A 20,975-nucleotide genomic window follows, 5' to 3' on the forward strand; every position below is an offset into this window, starting at 1 on the left:
GCTGTGGGCAGGAGAGCATGTCAACTAGACCGGACATCCAGTATGTTTGTTGATTGACTAAGCAATGCATCACACTCGTGTTTCCAAATCCAAACACACAGGCCCATCCATCAGAAAGTAAAAGATGCTACTGTTCTAGTTTGCTAATGCTGCCAGAATGCAAAACACCAGAGATGGATTGGCTTTTATAAAGGGGGTTTATTTGGTTACACAGTTACAGTCTTAAGGCCATAAAGTGTCTGAGGTAACACATCAGCAATCGGGTACCTTCACTGGAGGATGGCCAATGGTGTCCGGAAAACCCCTGTTAGCTGGGAAGGCATGTGGCTGGCGTCTGCTCCAAAGTTCTGGTTTCAAAATGGCTTTCATCCAGGACGTTCCTCTCTAGGCTGCAGTTCCTCAAAAATGTCATTCTCAGTTGCTCTTGGGATATTTGTCCTCTCTCAGCTTCTCCAGAGCAAGAGTCTGCTTTCAATGGCCATCTTCAAACTTTCTCTCATCTGCAGCTCCTGTGCTTTCTTCAAAGTGTCCCTCTTGGCTGTAGCAAGCTCGCTCCTTCTGTCTGAGCTTATATAGTGCTCCAGTAAACTCAGCAAGGCCTACACTGAATGGGTGGGGCCACACCTCCATGGAAACTATCCAATCAGAGTTATCACCCCCAGTTGGGTGGGGTGCATTCCAAAGAAACACTCAAAGAATTACAATCTAATCAACACTGATAATGTCTGCCCACACAAGATTACATCAAAGATAATGGCGTTTGGGGGACATAATACATTCAAACTGGCACAGCTGCCTATAGGAGATTCCATGTGACAATGTGACACATCCGCTTTAGTCTCCACAGCAGTCCCCGTCTGACAGATGGGGAAACGGAGGCTCGGAACGGGGCCACAGGGCACAGGAGCATCCGAGCAGAATTTGAATCCCAGCCGGCTCCCACCGCCATCCTTGCTGCCCGCCCCACCCCTCTCCCTCAGAAAACTGGCTTAAAATTTTTAAAAGGAAGGATTCTCGACAAATAAAACGGCTTTTGAAGTCCTAGGAAATCAGGTGTGACTCCTGAGCCACACGTTACACGGTAGCATTTCCGGCTCTGATGTCGCCGTGGTTGGCTGGATGTTATTACGTGAAGCACATGAAGGGCACACAGAAGCTCCCATATTTGCAGCTTTATGCATCTCAAACTATCTCAAAACAAAAAGTTATACAACTCCAGCTGCACTTTTCTGAAAAACGAAGCACACATCCTTTATTTCGGAGTTGCTAATGGGTCTACATGGTGCAAAAGGCTGTTGGGAGGTGTTTCGGTTTGCTAAAGGTGACGAAATGCAATATGCCAGAAATGGGTCAGTTTTCACAGCGGGGAGTTGTTAGCCGACAGTTCACAGTTCTGAGGCCGAGAAAATGTCCAGCTCGTGGCATCACCAGGACGATACCGTCTCCGAGGACAGGCTGCCAGCACCCAGGGCTCCTCCACCACCCTGGAAGGCACACGGCAGCAGCGTCTGATCCTTCTCTCCCAGATCTCGTGGCTGCCAGCGTCTGGCTTCAGGGCCTCCTGTCTGTCTTCTGTGAGTCCTCTCTCAGCCTCTCTGGAATTCTCTGTCCTTTATCCTCTTGTAAAGGACTCCAGTGAGAGGATTAAGATCCACCTGGGACAGGCCCCAACTGAAATAACCTAATCCAAAGTTCCCACCCCCAACAGGTCTACACCCGCAGGAATGGATTAAAGGAACACGGCCTTTTCTGGGGTACACACAGCTTCGAACCAGCACAGGAGGTGTCTCCCCTAACCCCCACTTCCCAGTTTCTCCCCCAGAGGCACCTGGGGGAGCAAGAAACTTCATGCTGGTCCTTCCTGCGTTTGCAAACACATGCGTGTGCCTTTCTGACTTTCTCTTAATGTGTTTTTTATGCCATAAACGCTGGTCGATCCTTGGCTTTTTAAAATTGTGATAGAATACACATGAAATTTACCGTTTTACCCATTTTAAAGTGTAAAGTTTGGTGACATCAAGTGCATTCACCGTGTTGTGCAACCACCACCTCTATCCAGTTCCAGAACCTTCTCACCGCCCCAAATGGAGACCCTGGGCCGGCGATCTGTCACTCTGCACCCACCTCCAGCCCCAGGCAACTGCTACGTGACTCCATACCTTTCTCCTTCTGTCCTTCTGTCCCTCTGTGGTCACTCGGTCCAGTGGTGGGGATGGCCTGGCCCTCAGGGCGCCTTCTCACCCCCCACAGCCCCTAGCAGAGACGCCTCACCCCTCCCTGTGTCCCCAGCCTCCGCGAGCCTCTGTGGGGACAGCGTGGCTAAGGGCGAGGGTCTTCCGTCTGTCCCCTGCCCTGGAGGTGGGGGCAGCTCCTCCTTACCCACCTTTGGCTGCTGGAACCTGGCCGTGCCGCTGCCTGCTGAGCCCCTGCTTCCCGGTCTTGGGGTACATACCTGGGAGTGCAATCGCGGGGTCACGTGGTGACGTAACCAAGAAGTCAGCAGTTAGGGAATTAAGACTACCGAATCGTTCCAGAGAGATTCCTTTTCACTTTCTGGTACATTCGAGCAGACGGGGAAATACCCAAAACTTGAACTGTCACCCAGCTGCCCGAATCGCTGATAATGATTGTACAGCCTTATCTTGTGCCCTTGTGATTGTAAAACCTTGTGACTGACCTTTACTTGTACCCATTTATCCGGTTTTCCAACTTTAGAGTCTTATGATCACTGAAGTCAGCCCCTAATGTTTATTAGTGAAGGGTCTTGGGTCAGCCCAGAACTAACCCACCCCAAGTCCAAAGTTGTCTTGATAACCAGAGCTGGGTCTAACCAAAATGAGCCTGCCTGACATGCGTGGTAGCTTAGACTTCAACCTACATGTCATCTCTACCTTGTTATAACACTAAAATTCACACCCATCAGCATGCTAAGGCCACCGTTTTCTTACATACGTTCTGTGACTGAGCATGTCATCAACCTGCGCATGCCCAAAACTTAGATCACTTCTAATTACATTAGCTGGGATCACTGTACTCATTATCCTAAAACCCGTCCATCTTTTTTCTTTTTTTTTTTGAACTCTTTAAGTTTTTTTTTTTTTTATTCAGTTTTACTGAGATATATTCACTTACCATACAGTTATCCATGGTGTACAATCAGCTGTTCACAGCACCATCTTACAGTTGTGCATTCATCACCCCAATCTATTTTGAATGTTTTTCTTATACCAGGAAGAATCAGAGTAAGAATAAAAAATAAAAGTAAAAAAGAACACCCAAATCATGCCCCCCATCTCACCCTATTTTTCATTTAGATTTTGTCCCCATTTTTTTACTCATCCATCCATACACTGGATAAAGGGAGTGCGATCCACAAGGCTTTCACAATCACACTGTCACCCCTTGTAAGCTACATTGTTACACAATCGTCTTCAAGAGTCAAGGCTACTGGGTTGGAGTTTGATAGTTTCACATTTTTACTTCTAGCTATTCCAATACATTAAAACCTAAAAAGGATTATCTATATAGTGTGTAAGAATGTCCACCAGAGTGAACTCTAGACTCCATTTGAAATCTCTCAGCCACTGAAGCTTTATTTCGTTTCATTTCTCATCCCCCTTTTGGTCAAGAAGATGTTCTCAATCCCATGATGCTGGGTCCAGATTCATCCCTGAGAGTCATGTCCTGCGTTGCCAGGGAGATTCGCACCCCTGGGAGTCGGGTCCCACGTAGGGGGGAGCTGCCCATCTTTTGATGCTATAAAACTATGAGAATTACTGCAGTTTGGGGGACAAATTTGGTCTGATTGGCTGTCTGCTCTCCCGCTTCGCATCCAGCCTTAAACCCTTTCTCTCTTTGAACCTGGTGTCTCAGGAATTGGTCGTTTGAGCACATCAGGCAGGGAACCCCCCGCCTTGGCTGGTAACTAACGCTGCATTTACCTTCTTCGCAACTGCCCGTTTCCCACAGCGGTGCCCCATTTTATCCCACTTGACTTTAAAAACAGAATTTTTAACTAAAAAAAATTTAATTATGTGACAACATACATACAGCATGAAATGTCCCACTTTAGTCATTTCCAAGTATCTAATTCAGTGGCATTGATGACATTCTCCGCCATCACCTCCCTCCATCACCCAACGTCTCCGTCCCTCCACCCAGAGACCTGGCACCCATTTGGCAGGAATCCCTCAACCCCTCTGACTTCTTAATGTAACCTTCTTGCTCCCCTCCAAGAGGGCACGGGCAGGTGTGGGGTGTGGGGGCAGGACCGCACTGGGTGACACCCTTTCCCATTTTTGCCAGCCTCACAGGGGACCCTGCAATCCCTGATCTCCAGCACCGCGTGTGCCCCAGCCAGACGCTGGGACACAGGCGGGTTCAGGAACCCGAGTTTGGGTGACGCTGAGGGCCTGTCCTCTCCCCCCAGCCCTGCAGGCGCTCAGATTTTCTGAATTCTATCAGAGCTGCCAGAGACCAAATTAGCAGCTGAGCATGTGACCTGCAGCCAAATCTGCCAGAGAATTCTGCCCCGGCCGGCCGGGCAGCTGGGCACCCCCCTGGCTCCCGGCGAACTGGGGGCCGCGGCCAGGGCTGCTTGGAAGGAGACGTCAGCGCCCCAAGGCCAAGGTCCAGCGGGGCCTGGAGGCCGTGGCCGGAGACTCGTGGCCAATTCTGGAGGAATTCTGGCCACACTCCCTGCCCTGGAGCCCTGACACCCAACTGGGAAGAAATGGGAAATAAAACAGAAAGGCAGAAAATAGGAAGGGGCTGGTTTCGCACTGTGGCCGCTGCTGGGAGAAGGATGGTGGGGGTCGGGGTTCGCCTGCAGCCTGGGAGGCGAGGGGGGAAAGGCAGGCGGTTCCAGGCAGAGGGAACAAGACGTGCGAGGGCCCGGAGGCGGCGGGGACCTTCTGGCACCCCGCAACTGGGGGGCTGGGATTCCGTTTTAATCCCCCCCGCCCCGCGCGCCTGGCCGCCCCCGTGCGACGGGCTGTCCCCATTTCACAGGTGAGGAAACTGAGGCCGGGGGGCGGGGCGCCGGGGTGCGCGCACGCTGCGTCTCGGGTGCGGGGGCGCGCACGCCGGGGCGAGAGGCCCGGGTAGGTTCAGGGGCCGGCCGGGGGCGGGAATGGAGGCGGGCCCTGGTGGCGCTCTGGGCGTGGTCTGTGATGGGGGCGGGGTCTGGGGCCAGCCCTGGGCGGGGCCTAGCCGGGGCGGTCGCGGGGAAGGCAGAGGGCGGCTGGTCCGGGGGCGGGCTCTGTAGCGGGTCCGAGCAGGGGGCGGGGCCTGGTCGGGGCAGAGAGGGCAAGGGGCGGGGTGGCGACCAAGGGGGAGGGCCTGGGGCGGGGTCTGGGCGGGGCTTTTTTCGGGGGCGGGGCTTGTCTGGGGCAGGGGCGGTCCCGGGGCGGGGCTTGGCGGGGGCGGGGCGGGACTGGGACGGTGCCTGGTCTGGGCGGGGCTTGGCGGGACAGGGACGGTGCCGGGGGCGGGGACTTGCCGGGGCCGGGGCGGGGCTTGCCGGGGCCCCGCGGCGGCGGCGGCGGCGGCGGCGGCGGCGAGCGCGGCAGTCGGGACGCAGCCGGGCAGCGGATCCCGAGCGGGCCATGGAGCGGCCGCGGAAGGCGGTGGTGGTGACGGGTAGGCGGGCGCGGGCGGGCGCGGGCGGGCGCTGAAAGTCGTCCCGGGCTCCAGGGATGACCTCGGCCCGGGCGTCCTCGGGGGTCCGGGGTCGGGGGTCAGGGGTCAGGGGTCGGGGCGGGCCGGGGGCGCAGGGGGCGGTGGCCGGAGCCCGCAGGCCGCTCTGGCGTCCCTCCTGCCGCGGTGGGGTCGCCCCTCCTCCGGGACACCTGCTGCGCCCGCCGGGCCCCCCTCCTCGCCGGCCTGTCCCGCGCCCCCGGGGACAAAGGGCCCAGTGCGGGCAGGAGGTGTCCCGGGTGACAGAGGCGCCCCCGGCCTCTGCCCCGCGCCCTGGGGTCCCGTCCTCGGGCCCTTGTGGGGCAGCCCCGCCCCCGCCGTCACCGACTCCCCTCGGAGGCTCCGCCTCGGGCCACGTGGCCGCCACTTCCGCAGGCTGCAGGTCAGGGGTCACGGTCGCCCGCTGTCCGCAGGGGTCGGCCGGGCAGGGCAGGGGCTGGCCCGGGACCCCGCGGGACGAGAAAGAAGAAGCCGCGCCCTGCCGGCCCGAGCGCTCACTACCGCCCAGGAGCCTGTGCCAGGCCGGGCAGGGCCCTCGGAAGAGCTCAGTAAATCCCCACCGGCTCCGTTTTACAGAGGGGGAAACTGAGGCTCGGGGCAGTCACCCGGCTTGGAAGTGTCTAAGCTGGAACTCGAACCCTGGTCTCTGTAGGAGGTGAAGGGGGTCTCCCGGGACCCGGAGCCCACTCGTTGCCCTCCGCCTGGCCGGGGCGGCCTCTCCTGGAGATGTTTACTTTTAGGCAGTGGGACCGCGACTCACGGGGTCTGGGTGCAAATCCTGACTGCTTGGGCCTCTTGCTGTGTGGCGTCGGGCAGCTGGCCTGGCCTCTCTGGGCCTCAGTGCCCTGGGAAACTCCTGCCCCTCGCTGACCACCACCTCAGCAGGCCGCTCTGGCAACTCTCTTGGTTTGGCAGAGGTGGGGCCAGGCTGGGGTGGGTAGGGGAGCTCTGAAGGGCACCCCAGAACTCTGGACCCGGCCCCCAATGCTCTCTCGGGGGGCAGCTGCTCCCCACAGTCCCCTGACCCTCTCCCAGCCCAGGGCCAGCTTGGAAGGCCATCCCGTGTGACATCTGCGTTTGCTGCTTTTCCAGGGTTCGGTCCTTTTGGGGAGCACACTGTGAATGCCAGCTGGATTGCAGTGCAGGTAAGCAGGTCGGGGGCAGGAGTTGGGCTTGGGGTCCCCCTGCACCCTGGGAGTGTCTGGCCCAGCAAAAGAGAAGCGTCCACTACAAAGAGAGTGTCCCCGTGTGGCCTGCTGTGAAGCGTTTCAGTCTTACGAGCGCTTTGCGGGCCCCTGTGTCCCCAACGCCCCCGACAGCCCCCCAGGGTAGGCCACTTTGTTCCTGCACCCACTTTATGGATGAGTAAACTGAGCCCTGAAGAGACGAGGGGGTGCCTGAGGTCAGGAGGCGGTGGAGCCCCTGAGGGCCCCATGTCCCGGCCAGATCACTGATCGCCTGATCACATGGGGCTCACTCTTGGATGCCCGGGAGCCCCCTGTTTAGTCAGAGACAAACCGGGCCACAGCTTGACCCCCACGCTGGGATTCCCCAGGGTGTTTGGTGGGTGTGTCTCAGGCTTTGGGGGCCCGGGCAGGGATTTATTGGGGGGTCCCTTAGCCCTTTGGGGGCGTGCCTCCTGGAAGCTGGGGGAGGAAGGGTTGAGGATTGGGGTTTCGGCTTGAAAGGCCATCACAGTTTCTTTGCCAGACTTGGGGGACGGCATCGGGAGCGACAGACTTGGGGAGCAATGGACAGAGAGAAAGGAGAGGTTTTCTCCTCCTCGCAATCAGATGTGCACAGACAAGACAAACTCGGCTTAATCCCAGCCCGTGGGCTGCCCGATTAGAAACGTCCCCTGTCCCCACTCTGGGTCTGGAGAAAAATCCCAATTAAAAACTGCGTCTGTCAGCCCCCCAGCTGGGACACTGGACCCCAAAGTCTGGGCTGCTTTCTTTTTATTATTATATATTTTTTTGCTACTCTGTGAGCAGGATGAAGGGATGGGGTCCCCGGGACTCTGCACAGGAGACCGTGTCGGGGGCCCCGGACAAAAAGGAGCTGTGCATTCCTGCAGACGTGTGTGTCTGGCTTTGTGTGGGTTTCAGACGAGGCCTCTGCCGAGCTGAGTGGACACAAAGGCGTGTGTTTGAGTTCCTGGGCCCCAGACGCTGTGATCTGCATCTAAATAGAAGGAAAATCAATTAAACAATCTTTGGGAATCTTTGGAAATCCCTTCCAGCTTTGGGGCTCCGGGTGGCAGGGCAGGGCCGCCTCTTTATCACTCGGCTCGGCAGGGAAACGTCCCCTTCTGTTCGGGCCCCATCTCAGCAGCACTGTCCGTGGGAGACTTTCTGTTTTCCTCCTGAAGTTTATAAACAAGAAGAGAGAGTCCTTGGCTAAAAAGGTGCCAACCCATCCAAAATTGGATTTTCCCCCATTTTTTAAACAAAACAAAACACGGAGTCTAACCGAGGGGTGCACGTCTGTGTAAGTCAGTGAAATTTGATGCGTATGCAGCGCCGTCACCTGTACCTGAACTGAGATCTAGAACATTCCCAGCTTCCAGCACCCCCTTCCTCATGCCCCTTCACAGGGATTCCCGGCAAAATGGAGAGCTCTGCGCTGTTGGCGCTTCGCCTGCTCCGGAACTTTGCGGACCCGGAATCCCACCTGTGCCCACGGGGCTGTGGGGGCTGCTGTTTGCCCTTCCTCGTGGCCCCGGCTTGAGGCTGACCTGCCTGTTACAATAGTGTCATGTTGGGGGAATCGAGTCCAACGCCCGAGAAAGTGTGGTTTCCTCGGGAATGCCCACGTCTGCCGCCCGGACCGCAGACGGGCTTTTTTGTTACGCAGCGTCGGCCGCAGTTGCTTCCTGCCCCGGCTGATTTTCCAGCCGCCCACCTGTGGAAGGGCCCCTCCTTCTGTCTCGGGGTCTCTCTGCCTCACTCCCCTTCTTTTGCCCTCTCCTAATCTCTGTCCCTCTCTCTCCATCTCCGCTGCCCCCCATGTTTCAGTCCTAGGCCCTGGGTGGGCTCTAGGCACTTTTGGGGGGTGGGAGAAGTGAGCCAGGACAGACCCTGCTTTGCAGCGGCCCAGGGCAGCTCTTGGGGAAGGGGATGGCATGGTTCCCGCGGGGTCCCCGGCTGCGGGTGTGTCTCCCTCCAAGGAGGAGGCTCAGTGTCTGTCATGGTCTGGGGAGGACGTGTGGACGGCAGGGGACTGTGGCCTCCCCAGCGGGTGTAGCCAGACCTGTGGGGATGTTCCGTTCATCTGTTCATCCGTTCAAATGTTGATGGACACTCGGGTCGCATCCACCTTCTGGCACTTGGGAACACGCTGCGATGGACATTGGGGTTCAGTGTCCGTCTGTGTCCCTTTCGGTTCTGTCGGGCTCACGCCTCGGAGCGGGCCTGCCGGGTCGTGGGGTGATTCCACGTTTGACTTTTCAAGGAGCCGCCAAACCGTTTTCCACAGCGGCTGCACCTTTTCCGCTCTAATTTCTCCACTCCCTCGAGCTTTGTACCGTCCGTGGTGGTTATTGCTTCATCACAGCCTTCCACGCGACGTGGACTCTAACGGGGCTTTTTCTCTTGTTTTGAAGCAAATCACAGGCGTCAGATCGCTTCATCCACTGATATTTCAGGATCTGCCCCCAAAAGCCGTTCGTTTCAAATACGCCACGTGTCGCTGTCACCACCTCCCGCTTCCCAAACTCTCCTGTCGCCCCTGACCGAGCCTCGGCAGCCCGACCCCCAGGCCCCCGGCAACCCCCAACCTCCGGCCATCTCTGCGGAGCTGCCTGGCTTGGATATTTCACATACGTGGAATCGGACAGCCCGTGTCCCTCGGCGTCTGGCTTCTTTCACTCTGCGTCACGTCTTCAGGCTTCACCGTGTCGTCGGATGGATCAGAATCTTCCTTTTCATGGCTGAGTAATATTCCATCGTGTGGCTGGGCCCTGTTCTGTCCGTCTGTGCGTCTGCTGAGGGGCCGTGGCTGCTTCCGCCTGTGCACAGTGAGGAGTGACGTGACGTGCAGGAAAGGATGGGAAGGAGACGGGGTCTCGGTGCAGCCAGTCCCACCGTGTCTGCAGCTGGGCGTCCGGCACCCCCGGGTCACGCAGGGCCCTGCAAGGCAGCTCGTTCCTGGCTGGCACGTGTGCACCTGCCGTGCGCCTGCCCCCGGCCGGTGGAAGGAGCCGCCTCCCGTGTCATCTCGTGTGCACGGGCTGATGCGTAGCCGCGGGGGCGGCCGTGATGAGCCGGTGGCTGAACGCGGGATGCGATGGCCTCAGTGTTCAGAGGCCGCACAGCCTCCTTGAGGGAGAGCCTGTCTGTGCCTCTCCCAACCGTGGTGGCGGAACATTCCGGGCCCGTGACGTCACTCAGCCTCCATCCCTCACTGTCATCTCTCTTGGTCCGTGTGTGTCCAAATCCCCTCCCCTTGTAGGACAGCAGTTGCACTGGGTTGGGACTGTCCCCGTGTTAAGTAGTCGCACCGCCACAGACCCTTTTCAAATAGGGCCTCGTTCGCGGGTCGGGGGGCAGAGTTCAACCCTGGCGGAGCTGGAGCCGGGAAGGGCCTCCCGGGAGCTGAGCACAGAGGCGGCTGGGAAGTGACAGGAAGGGCAGCCAGAGTGGGAACAGCATGTCCTAAGGCCTGAGGGGGCAGCGAGGGGGGCTGTTCTCGGGGGCCCTGAGGACGGTGGGGGCTGCTAAGGGGCTCGGTGCAGCTTCAGGTTCTGGAAAATCCTGTGGCCTCTGTGGGGGCAGGAGAGGGGCCAGCAGGGCTCAGGGCTGCGTCTGGTCCGGGGGCTCTGAGCCAGTTTCCTAAACAACAGCTGGGCATATCCCATAGCCATTCCCAAAAAACAACATATTTGACAAAAAACGGACGCACCGACAATCCCCAGACGTGGCCCCTGCTTGCTGTGGCTTTTCCAAGTCACGACTGAGACGTGCAGAAACCACAAGGCCGTGGGCGAGCGAACGAGGGTCCCGGAGCCAACACCTCGTCCCCTGGGAGCCACCGAAGGCAGGAGAAGTGGGCGGCACGTGAGGACCTCAGGGCACAGCCACGAGCTCCGCTCCGCCTCTGGGAACCCCAAACCCTCGGAGGATGGGCCTCTCCGATCCCACTTCACAGTCGGGGAAACTGAGGCTCGATGAATGGGGAGCCTGAGGGTGAAATGTAGTAGAAGCACCTGAGAGAAAGCGACTGGGGGAGAAATGGAATATTTTATAAAACAATCGATTTAGCACAAGACGTTGTCCTCCATCTCCGTGGTCTGCGTCCAGCCAGGATCGGACCCTGCTGTGTGTCTCGGGCCACGGAACGGCCACGTCGGATCATTGTGCCGTCCGGGAAAACGCGCACGTGTGGATTGTGTGTCATCGTGACGCCTAAAAATCCCCTCACGCTCTGCGCAAGGAGCCGGCCCATCTGAAAACGTGTGGAGAACCGGCCACGGAGCACGCACCACGTTGGTCAAAGCCCATGTCTGAGGGAGCCGACGTCCAGGTCTCACATTGCCCAGGCACACCTGGCGCGTTGGACCCTCGTGAGACGCCGCAAGGGGAGTCTTTCCATGCGCCCCATTTGCAGATGAGGAAACCGAGGCTCGACCACATGCGGAGCCACGGCCCGGCCCGCAGCCATCACGTCCCCTCCGTGGAGACAGGATGGGGCGGGAGGGCTGGCGTCTTGGCCCGGGGAGGCCTGGCCGCCTGCAGGACGGGTCGGCTTGTCCGCCGACGCCCCCTCTCCTGTCGCCTCCAGGAGCTGCAGAAGCTGGGCCTAGGGGACGGCGTGGAGCTGCACGTCTACGAGATCCCCGTGGAGTACGAGACGGTGCGCACGCTGGTCCCAGCCCTGTGGGAGCGGCACAGCCCCCAGGTGAGCGGCGGCTCCGTCCCCGACACCAGGGCACAGCCACGGGGCGTCGGACCCTGACGCTGCCCAGCTCAACGCGGGCGTCCACCGAGCGGTCGGGGTTTCCGCCACGCTCTCCCCATCTCCATCTCTCTCTCTCCATCTCCATCTCTCTCTCCCTCTCTCTCTCTCCACCCCCATCTCCATCTCTCCCTCTCTCCCTCTCTCTCTCCATCTCTCCATCTCCATCTCTCTCCCTCTCTCCCTCTCTCTCTCCATCTCTCTTCCTCTCCATCTCTCTCTCCCTCTCTCTTTTCTGTCTCCATCTCCCTCCCTCCCTCCTCCCCTCTCTCTCTGTCTCCATATCTCTCTCTCCATATCTCTCTCTTTCATTCCTCTCCCATCCCTTCCCTTCTCTCTCCCTCCCTCTCTCTCCCTCCCTCTCTCTTTCTCTCTCTCTCAGTCTCCATCTCTCTCTCTCTCTCTCTCGGTATCTCTCTTTCCTTTTTCTCTTCCTCTCTCTCTCTTTCCTTCCTCTCCCGTCCCTTCCCTTCTCTCTCCCTCCCTCTCTTTCTCTCTCTCTCCGTCTCCATCTGTCTCTCTCTCTCTCTCTCTCTCTTTCCCCCTCAGCTTCCCTTTCCCCTGAGGCGGGTCCCCCCCAGCAGGCCCTTCCCTCCTGGCTGACACCCCCATTCCAAGGGGAGGAAGCCCCTTTTCCCCGGGGACCCCCCAGCCCCCATCCCTGGGGACCTCACATCCATCCTGGCAGCAGGGGTGTCGGCAGCACCCCCCAGACCCCCTGGAAGGAGTGGGGGGGTCCCAAAAGGAAGGTGGGGGGTGGGAGGGCGGCAGGCGGGGGCCTTACGTGTCCCCTCAGATCCGCAGGGAGTGTCCCGGCCGCGGGCTGGCAGCAAAGCCCCCCGGGGAGGGTCCCCGTGCACTGGGGGCTCTCTGGGCAGGGGTCCTGGGCCTCGAGGCGGCCCACCCAGCCGTCCACCGTCGCCTGCCCCTTGGGGGTGCCAGAGAACCTTCCTTTCTGCCGCATCGCGGTGGACGCCCCCTTTCACCCGGGGGAGGTTCGCAGCACTGCGCTGCGCCAACACGGTTTTAAAACACCCGCACCTTCTAGAAAGGGAGAGAGTTAAGGTGCTGGGGTCCCGCTGCCTCTGCCCGGCTGCGGGTGCCCGGGCAGGTTCGCGTTTCCTCACGGGTGATGGTGACGAGGGGACGATAATAACGGCAGCTGCTGGGAATCGTAATCATGATGCACAATCAGCCCCGTGGCTTTGCGGGGATGTGGCAGCCATGCCAGGTGCCCGGCTCATACCCGCTTACTCGTGCCGAGCCGCTGAAGCCCGCTGTCTGCTCCCCACGTCACCCGCGTCTCGGCTCCAATCGGCCTCGGTTCGGGCCCTCGGGGCCCATGTGAGAGCACGTGGCCGGTGGCCCTAATTTTAAATGTTCGTGTGTTTTCCATGTCTTCCTGCAGACGGGTTCTGAGCCAGTAACTAATAGTCGAAGGTAAATCGCATTCAGTTTTGTGTCCTGCTTTTTATGAAGAGTTGATCCTGGGGATTTTCTTGGGTCATTAGTGCTATTTTAATGACTGCGTAATTTTTTAGTAAATAATTCAACAATTCCCATATCATTGGGTGTTTTTGGTTGCTTTCATACTTTTTCTTGTTGTTATAAATATCACTGACATGAACATCTTTGTGCATCTTTGCTTAATTTTAGATAAGATTCCCAGAAGTTATGCCTCCCTTACCTTTTGTATTTGGCGTACGTTTTGAAGATTGTTCCTTATAGAACTGCCTTAGGCATTTTAGCAGCTGTGTAGCAGCTTATAATTTATTTAACCGGGCATCCTCCCATCGATGGCTACTTAGACTGTTCCTGGTATTTGGTTACAATGGCCAACAAATTTTTCACAACCAACCTTCTTTGTCCCGCATTCTCACATGTTTCACTTGGCATACCTTTCTGCAAGAGTGACTGCAGGGTCTGTTCCAGCAGCAAGAAGACAGAAACCATGTAATGCTAGGAGGGTCCCCTGAGGATATGGTCCTCTCCTTGGCCTGGGGGTTGGGGGATCCCCACTCCCCACTAAGCAGACCCCACACAGGGCGACCCCATTCAATCCCTGCCTCTCCGACCACAGCTGGTGGTGCACGTGGGGGTGTCGGGCATGGCGACCACAGTCACACTGGAGAAGTGCGGGCACAACAAGGGCTACCAGGGGCTGGACAACTGCCGCTTCTGCCCCGGCTCGCAGTGCTGCGTGGAGGACGGGCCTGAGAGCCTCGACTCGGTCATCGACATGGACGCCGTGTGCCAGCGCGTCGCCGCACTGGGCCTGGACGTCTCCGTGAGCATCTCGCAGGACGCGGGCAGGTAGGGGCGAGCCGTGAGGCTCAGCGGGTCCCGCAGGTCTGTCCACGTCCCCCACCCACGGCCGCCTTCTTTCCGATCAACGCCTTCCCCGCATCCAAGGCTGTGGGCGGTAACTCCAGCCGACCGTTCTAATGAAGAGATGACCGAAGTCACCGTCAGCCTTTCTGCACACGGATTTCAAGTGACACAGATAATTCCGGGCTCTGCTCTCAGAGAGCTCATTGGGAAAAGTACCCTGTGCCTTCTCCGTCCCCCGGGCAACCCACTCGGATCAGCTGGAGACTCAAGTCATAGCATCTCCTCACCCACGTGGTCCCATTTCTGTGTAGAAAACGTGGGTGCCGGTTTAGGATTTGGTTTTGCTTTGCTTTATGTATATGCAGGTGGAGTCCTGTTAGGATTCATTTTCCCGGGAGGTCGCTGTCACTCCGTTCTCGAGAGCCCCCCATTTTCCTCCGGGTGCCTTGCTACGTAATGTTCCCCTGGGGAGCCACACCCCGTTCCTGGGTGCACGGCTGCCTCCTGTTTTCCCGTTTTCCCACGTAATGCTGCAGCCAACACCCTCAGTCCTACTCCTGGAACCGGGGTGCAGTGGCTTCCTGACGGAATATTCTAGAACCGGGAAGTTCAGCCCGTGGAGTTCACACATTTGTGATTTTCTCGGGTGTCAGTTGCCCCCCTCCCTCTGCCCACCTGCCTCCTCGGGTGCAGTTTGCAGCCTGTTCTCCTCTTTGCCCACCTGGGGAGGGAGAAGTTGCCTTCTGCCCTGCGGGCTCCGGGCGAAGCTGGGGGCCTTCCGGTGAGCCTGTGCGCTGACCCACTGCCCGTCCCGTCTCTCTGCCGCCCCCGGCCCAGGTACCTGTGTGACTTCGCCTACTACACCTCTCTGTACCGGAGCCGCGGCCGCTCGGCCTTCGTGCACGTGCCCCCGCTGGGCAAGCCGTACAGCGCCGAGCAGCTGGGCCGGGCGCTGAGGGTCATCATCGAGCTGATGCTGGAGTTCCTGGAGCCGTCGGAGGAGGCCACGGCCAACGGGCGCCACGGACGCTGAGGCCTCATCCGGGAGGGACGAGCCGGCAGCCGGTGACGCAAGTGGAGCCCGTGTTCCCGAGCCACACACCCGTCTTCTCTTCTCTCCGGGAAAGCTCTGGCTTTCTGTCCCAAAGCAGGAAGCGGCTTGGCATTTTTTGCACCCGGGGACGTGGGCTGCGGTGGCCGAGGGGGTGCCCGCTCTCCCGGCTTTCCCAGTTCTGCAGGCAAAAGGGATTCTGGGGTCCCCAGCGTCCATGACGGGGTTTTCTCGAGTCTAAAAGCCTCACGAAGAATCCCTGCCTGTCCCCGTGACCCCAAAAGGACCACCTTGGGACCTGGAGGGCTTTGTTATGTTTTCTTTCTTTCTTTCTTATTCCCTTTTTAAGAGCAGTTGTGCCAGTTTAGAGCACAGAGTACTTTATATTCCCTTTGGTGAAAACATCCGCTGTAGCCACAAGTGTCCTTTCTGTCCCCTGTGACCTGTTCTGGGGACTGGACTCAAGGCCCCTCGTTTTTGTGCAAGGGCTGGTGTGGGGTCTCCCCATTTGGAGGGGCCACAAGGGGTCCCCAGGACTCAGGAGCCCATTTCTCTCTCACTCCTGGCGGCTTTGAACCCACCAGCTGGGGAGAGGGGGGCCTCTCGGGGTGCAGAAAATCCAGCCCAGCCCTGACGCCCAGCGGAGATGGGCAGCAGCTGCACGGAGCCAGGGAAGCAAGACGTGCATTTTGGAAACATTTTTCTGTTCTTTTGGAGAGAGTGTGGTTTTACCAGTTTCCATGAAGCGAAAATCATGCTGGAATCCGACTCTGAGTGAGTCGCGTTGCCTTTCCCAGTGCCCTGTCCTTGGAAAACAGCTGAGAGCTTTTCGTGTTCCGTTTTCTTGAAGTTTCCCTTCCTTTCCCAGCCTCCCCTGACTGCTGAGCCGCTGGGGAGGGGGTGCAGGGGGTGATGCGGGGTCAGGGCCGCCTGGTGGCCATGGGCCGCGGCTGGCAGGACGACCGGATTCGAACTCAGCTCCTGGTGCATCCATGGCACCTGCTCGGCCAAGTTCTTCCGAGCAGAAGTTGGGCTGTTTTGAGTTGGGGGGCTCGGGGCCCAGGGTTCCCCAGGGTCTCGTTTGGGGCAGTTTTCAGGCTCCGTCTTGGGCTGCTCCCCAAGTCGCACTCAGGGAGAAAGCAGACCGGGCTCGGGGAGGGGATGGGGTGAGCTAAGCCCACCCTTAGGAAGGTGCCTCCGGGGCCCAGCGCCCCCGACCCCACGTTCTCACCTTCCATCATCCCCGTCTCGTCTGCCGTCCGAGTCTGCAGCCCCGAGTGATTTAGCTGCTTGGAGAGATGGCGAATCGTCTGGTGATTTTCGAGTGCATGTGAGTCATCTTTGTGTCCCTGCCACACTGCTACCTTCCTTCATCGTGCTGAGCCGGAATCTCGTCCTCGTCGGTTACGTGGAACATTCTGTCCCGTTTGGATTGAGTCGGGGTCCATTAAACATTTCACTCGTCCCCTGCCGGTTTTGGTTTCCCGCTGTTGCTTCTCGCCTTCTCTCTCCTCTCATGGCTGCGCTCGCCTGTCCGCCCTGCAGCGCGTCTGTCTGCGTCCTGTATTTCCTGGTGGGAGAAGGGGGAGCAGATCCCAGGCCGTCTCCCGTCTCCTCCGATTGGGGCTGGGCAGGAGGGGCGGAGGGATGGGTGTGAAGCGGACAGAGCGTGGGAGGTGAGGAGCAGGTGACGCAGTGGGCGATGTGCTGGAAAGACAGACCGAGGGGCACGGACGGGAGGCTGCTGGGGGGGTCTTGCAGGGCCAGGGGCTGGGGCGTCTGCCCCCTCGGCTGCTCCCTCCCACCATCAGGAAGGGCAGCAGCACGAGTGAGAACGTGTGGTTTGAAAATGCAATGAGAGTGAAAGGCAGGGAGGAGGGTCGGGAAAAAGCAGGAACTGAAGGGATGGGGCGACCCAGCGAGAGGCGGCTGGGGGGCAGGGTCTGTGCCCCGGTGGGTGTCAGGTCTCTGGGGACAACACCAGATGGCATCGATTCGGCAAGGGAGCCTCGAGGACAGGAGGGGCCGCCAGGGGCTGTGGGTGTCTGGAAGGGCCGGCTCTAGAGGATACTGTTGTCGTCGGAGGGGACACCGGGAAGCAGGGTGTGGCCTGCACCCCCTGACAGCTGCCCCTGCAAACCCGCCCAGCACGGCCGCCTGTCTAGACTGCTGACCTCTGACCTCTGACCTCCCTGCCCCATACAGTGTCTAGAGGCAGAAGCCCCCTTGGGAGCCGCAGCACAAATCCCCTTTCTTCTCCGCGGCTCCAGCCTATGCCCTGGGACTGCTGGGGGCCCCCCCGAGCTGGCAGCCGGAGCGGGAGGGAGCCTGCTGGGGTTCATGCAGGGTTGGGGGGCCCTGGGCACTCAGAGGGGGCATCTGGGGAAGGGGCCTTTCCCAAGGGCACCCACTGGGAGACTCCGTCCCCCAGTTCTGGGACAGCCGTCACAGCTCAGTGCAGGGGTCCCGATATTGAGGGGCCCAGTGCAGCCTTGAGCTGCCCCCCCAACCCTTCTCCCCTGAGCCTTCCCCTGATTTGCCCAGAGACCCCCAGAAGTGCCTGCCTCTCAAATACATGGGGGGCACGAGGAGGGGGGCCGGGTGGGGAGGGGGTCTGCGGCCTCGGCTTGGGGGGCCCTGGAGGAAGCAAGTGTGACACCCCAGCAGGTGAAGAAAGCAGCTGGAGGAGCCGATGTCCTGCGTGTCCTCCGGTGAGGGTGTCCCCGGCTCTGTCCTCGGGGTGCGCCGGGCACCAGGCAAGTGGCGGCTGTGGAGTGAAGAGGTGCCTGGGGGTCGGTGCCCAGAGCCCCCTGCTCGCCCCAGGCCCCTGTTCTCCACCTGTGGAGGCAAACCCGGCAGAGGGGGGTGCTGGGAGTGGACGGGGACCCCCAGGCCGTGCAGGACCCCCACTTAGGCAGCGTCCATGGCCCCGAGGGACAAGAAACCAATGGGGAGCCCGAGGGGGTGGACGGGGGCCCTCAGGCCGTCCCCACATGGGGCAAACCCCGGGGCTGAGGGCCTGCAGGGAGAACCTCTGAAACCAGGAAAATGGTTTGTCTGGGGGGGGGGCAGCCTCTCTGACGCCCCCCAGGACCCAGGTCTTTGCACGGGGGTGGAGGTGCCCCCACCTCCATCAGCTGTTGGATTTGTGAGAATTCAGTGAGATTCTGCTTTTACAGCCTTACCTTGGGGCCTGGCGCACAGTAGTTGCTTAATAAATGCAGTGGAATGACCCCCTCCTCCAGGGAGCCCTCCTGGCTGCCCAGGCACCCCCTTTGCTCCCGCAGCCTCCTGGGCGTCCCTCGGGGCTCCCTGCCGAGACCCGTCTGCATCTGAGGGAGCCGGTCAGGGAGGGTGGTTAGCCGGAGTCCCAGGACCCCACGTCCAGAACACACCTGGTGTATCCTGGGGGTGGAGGGGGATGGAGAGGGGTGCGGGGCCAGCAGGGAGTGCGGGCGGGGGGGGGGCCGGGGCCAGGAGAGTGGGAGACCCTGGGGATGCCAGGCTCCCTGTGCAGAGGGCCCCCAGCCCTGTGGTCGCCCTGCGCCCCCTGTCACAGCCACCGTGAGCTGCCCTGGGCGGGGGGCGCAGCAGAGCAGGCAGCCTGGAGACCCTTGCAGGGATGGGGGGTGCAGGTAGCTGTGGGCGTGGGGGGGGCCTCACTGGAGGGGGTGCCTGGGAGGGGCCCGGCTGGGGCCTGTCACCGGGGGTCTCTCCCCTCTCAGCTGGACGCCCCCAGCCTCACTTGGGGTGCTGCCCTGACTCGCCCCACCAGCCTGAGCCCTCACACCCACTTCCCTGCTTCTTACACCCCACTGCCCCCCAGGAAAAAGCTGAGCTCCTCCATTGGGCATTTGAACCCCAAGTCCTTTCTCTTCGTGGCCCTCAGGATGTCTCACGTTCTCCCCATTCCCTCTGCCTGGAAGCCCCACAGCTGCCTGGAGAACTCCTATGCATCCCTCAAAACCCAAGGTTCTGGGGGAGAGGCTGAAATCAGCTCGGGACACATCGCGTGCATGAGGCCTGGGGGGGGGGTTAGTGGGGCAAAGTCCGAGCAGGAAATCCCAACCCCAGTCCTCCCTCCTCTCCCCCACCCCACCTTCCCACCCCCTCCTTCCTGCTCTTGCAGATCAGTGACTTCAAGGGGGAGACCTGCCTGGACATGTCTGGATCCCGGGGAGAGCAGGAGGTCTGGGTGCGCCCTGCTCCTCCCGCAATGGGGGTGCTGACCTGGGGGTGGGGGTAGGGGAGGGGGGGGTCGGGGGCACCCGGACAGACGGGGCCGTGGGAGCCGCGGGGACAGGAAGGCACCGAGGACTGGGAGGGGGTGGCGTCCGTCAGCCCTGGTGGGGGTGACCCGGGCTCCCGTGGGTGACCCAGGCCCCCGCCGGGCCTCAGTTTCCTGTGACCCAGCGCTGACCTTTGCCCTCCCTGGCAGAGCTGCACGTCCCGTGCTCAGCAAGGGCTGGTATCCAGCAGGCGCTCAACAGGCGCAGGCGGAGGCCGGCCTAACCCTTGCCTGAACCCGCCTGAACCTGGGGTCTGCGCCGCCCGGGAGGGGTGGGGGGGTCGCCCCCGTCTGTCTTTCCGGGCAGTGCGCCCCGTCGGGGGTGGGGCCCGGATGCCGGCTCAGCTGACCCACTTCCTGCCGGGGCCCCCGGGCACCCCCACGTCCACCCCGGGGCCGCGCTGACCACTTCCGCCACGTGCGCCCGGCCCGGCTGAGTCACCCGCAGCTGACCCCCCACCCGCTGCACCACGGGGGGCCGAGGGGAGGGCGCCCCCGCCTCAGCTGCCGGGCAGGGAGAATCCTGCCCTTCCCGAGGAGGGGGGTCACCCCGGACCCTCCGTGGGGAGATTTCACCCCTGGACGGTGAAAACTCCAAACACAGATTCTAAGGGCGAGACACAGCGAACGAGACGGGCACCACGGTTTGGTTGACGGGGAGAAGCTTCCGGAACGTAGGAGGTTTAGCTGCCAACACCAACGGAAGGAAGGAGAACTGGGCAGAGAGAAACGGGCGAACGGCGAGAACAGTCGGTTCAAGGAGGGGGATCCCGGGGCGGCCAATCTCGGGAAGAGGCTCAACCGGTCAGGGGTCAGAAGCCGCCCCAGAGACGCCCACCGGCTTCATGTCCACGCTGCCCACGTCGCAGCAGGGAGGAGCCGGGGCCCGCAGACACGCGTGTGCACGCGGGGAGCACTATGCAGCCGCGAACAGCGGGGAGCGGGCGCCGAGGGAAGGAGCGTGGGCAGGGGGCAAGCCCGGGCTCGGCTGCAGGCACCTGGCGCAGGGCCACAGCAAGCCCCCAACCAGCCTCGGTTTTGCCACGTGTGAAATGGGATAAAACGTCCGACTCGTCGTGTTGCAGTGCTCGGAGTAGGTGCTCAGAATTTCTCCCATTGTTTGTTTCTTTCTACCTCTTGGAGCTGCAGAACTGGGTGCCCCCCTCAGCTGGGAGACCCTCCCCTGGAGCTTCCAGGGCAACGTGGCCCTGCTGACCTCTGGATTCAGGATGTCTGGCCTCCACAGCAGTGAGAAGCAAATTCCAGTTGTTGGAAGCCACCCAGCGTGGGCTGATTTGCTTCAGTGGCCCTGGGGTGGGGTGGGGGGGCTTTAAACAGAACCAGGCCCGGATGCCTTGGCCCTGGGTGGTCTGGGGGGACCAGCAGGGGGACCCTCAGCCTGGGGAACCTAAGGGAAGGGGAGAGAAGCCTTCCTGATGGAGGGGCATAGGTGCTGGGGTTTTGGAGATGAATAGGAGTTCACCAGAAGGATATTCCTTTTGAGCAAACAAGCCCAGAGCTGCCTATACTCCTCCTGTAGCCAAGACATCGTGGCCCAATAACCCATGACAGTAACGGTTATCAATTCTAAAATGCCGGGAGGGCAGCTGTCACCAAGTACCCCACATGCTCAACATCGATCCCCACTCCGTT

The 20,975-nt window shown here is 60.2% G+C and overlaps 1 protein-coding gene and 1 long non-coding RNA gene across 6 annotated transcripts; one reads left to right on the forward strand and one right to left on the reverse strand.

Moving 5' to 3' along the window:
• The first annotated feature begins 5,536 nt into the window (after positions 1–5,536).
• Positions 5,537–16,504, forward strand: PGPEP1 (pyroglutamyl-peptidase I). Of its 4 annotated transcripts, none has more exons than XM_037818042.1 (5): positions 5,537–5,640; positions 6,790–6,842; positions 11,479–11,595; positions 13,733–13,965; positions 14,821–16,504. In XM_037818042.1, the coding sequence occupies exons 1-5, from the start codon at positions 5,607–5,609 to the stop codon at positions 15,014–15,016; spliced, it is 633 nt and encodes a 210-aa protein (XP_037673970.1). In that variant the 5' UTR covers positions 5,537–5,606; the 3' UTR covers positions 15,017–16,504. The 4 variants fall into 4 exon arrangements, with proteins under 4 accessions (XP_037673970.1, XP_037673971.1, XP_037673972.1 ...); XM_037818044.1 differs by lacking the exon at positions 5,537–5,640 and adding an exon at positions 5,757–6,245; XM_037818043.1 differs by lacking the exon at positions 11,479–11,595 and having other exon boundaries at positions 5,540–5,640.
• Positions 16,505–17,731: 1,227 nt separating this feature from the next.
• On the reverse strand, positions 17,732–19,641 carry LOC119520306. Of its 2 annotated transcripts, none has more exons than XR_005214157.1 (3): positions 19,455–19,641; positions 18,220–18,366; positions 17,732–17,801 (listed from the first exon to the last, which is right to left on the reverse strand). It is a non-coding gene; the product is annotated as an uncharacterized LOC119520306 (long non-coding RNA). The 2 variants fall into 2 exon arrangements; XR_005214158.1 differs by having other exon boundaries at positions 17,762–17,872.
• Between the last annotated feature and the right edge of the window lie 1,334 nt (positions 19,642–20,975).

The sequence above is a fragment of the Choloepus didactylus genome, chromosome 25 (assembly GCF_015220235.1).
Source record: "Choloepus didactylus isolate mChoDid1 chromosome 25, mChoDid1.pri, whole genome shotgun sequence".
In the NCBI taxonomy this organism is placed as follows: domain Eukaryota; kingdom Metazoa; phylum Chordata; class Mammalia; order Pilosa; family Megalonychidae; genus Choloepus; species Choloepus didactylus.

Excerpts from the sequence above, each read along its gene's own strand:
- PGPEP1 (XM_037818041.1), top strand. The coding sequence starts at position 11,197 with ATGTCTGAGGGAGCCGACGTCCAGGTCTCACATTGCCCAGGCACACCT. Across the intron at positions 11,596-13,732 it reads GGGAGCGGCACAGCCCCCAG|CTGGTGGTGCACGTGGGGGT; the intron begins GTGAGCGGCGGC and ends CTCCGACCACAG. Across the intron at positions 13,966-14,820 it reads ATCTCGCAGGACGCGGGCAG|GTACCTGTGTGACTTCGCCT; the intron begins GTAGGGGCGAGC and ends CCCCCGGCCCAG.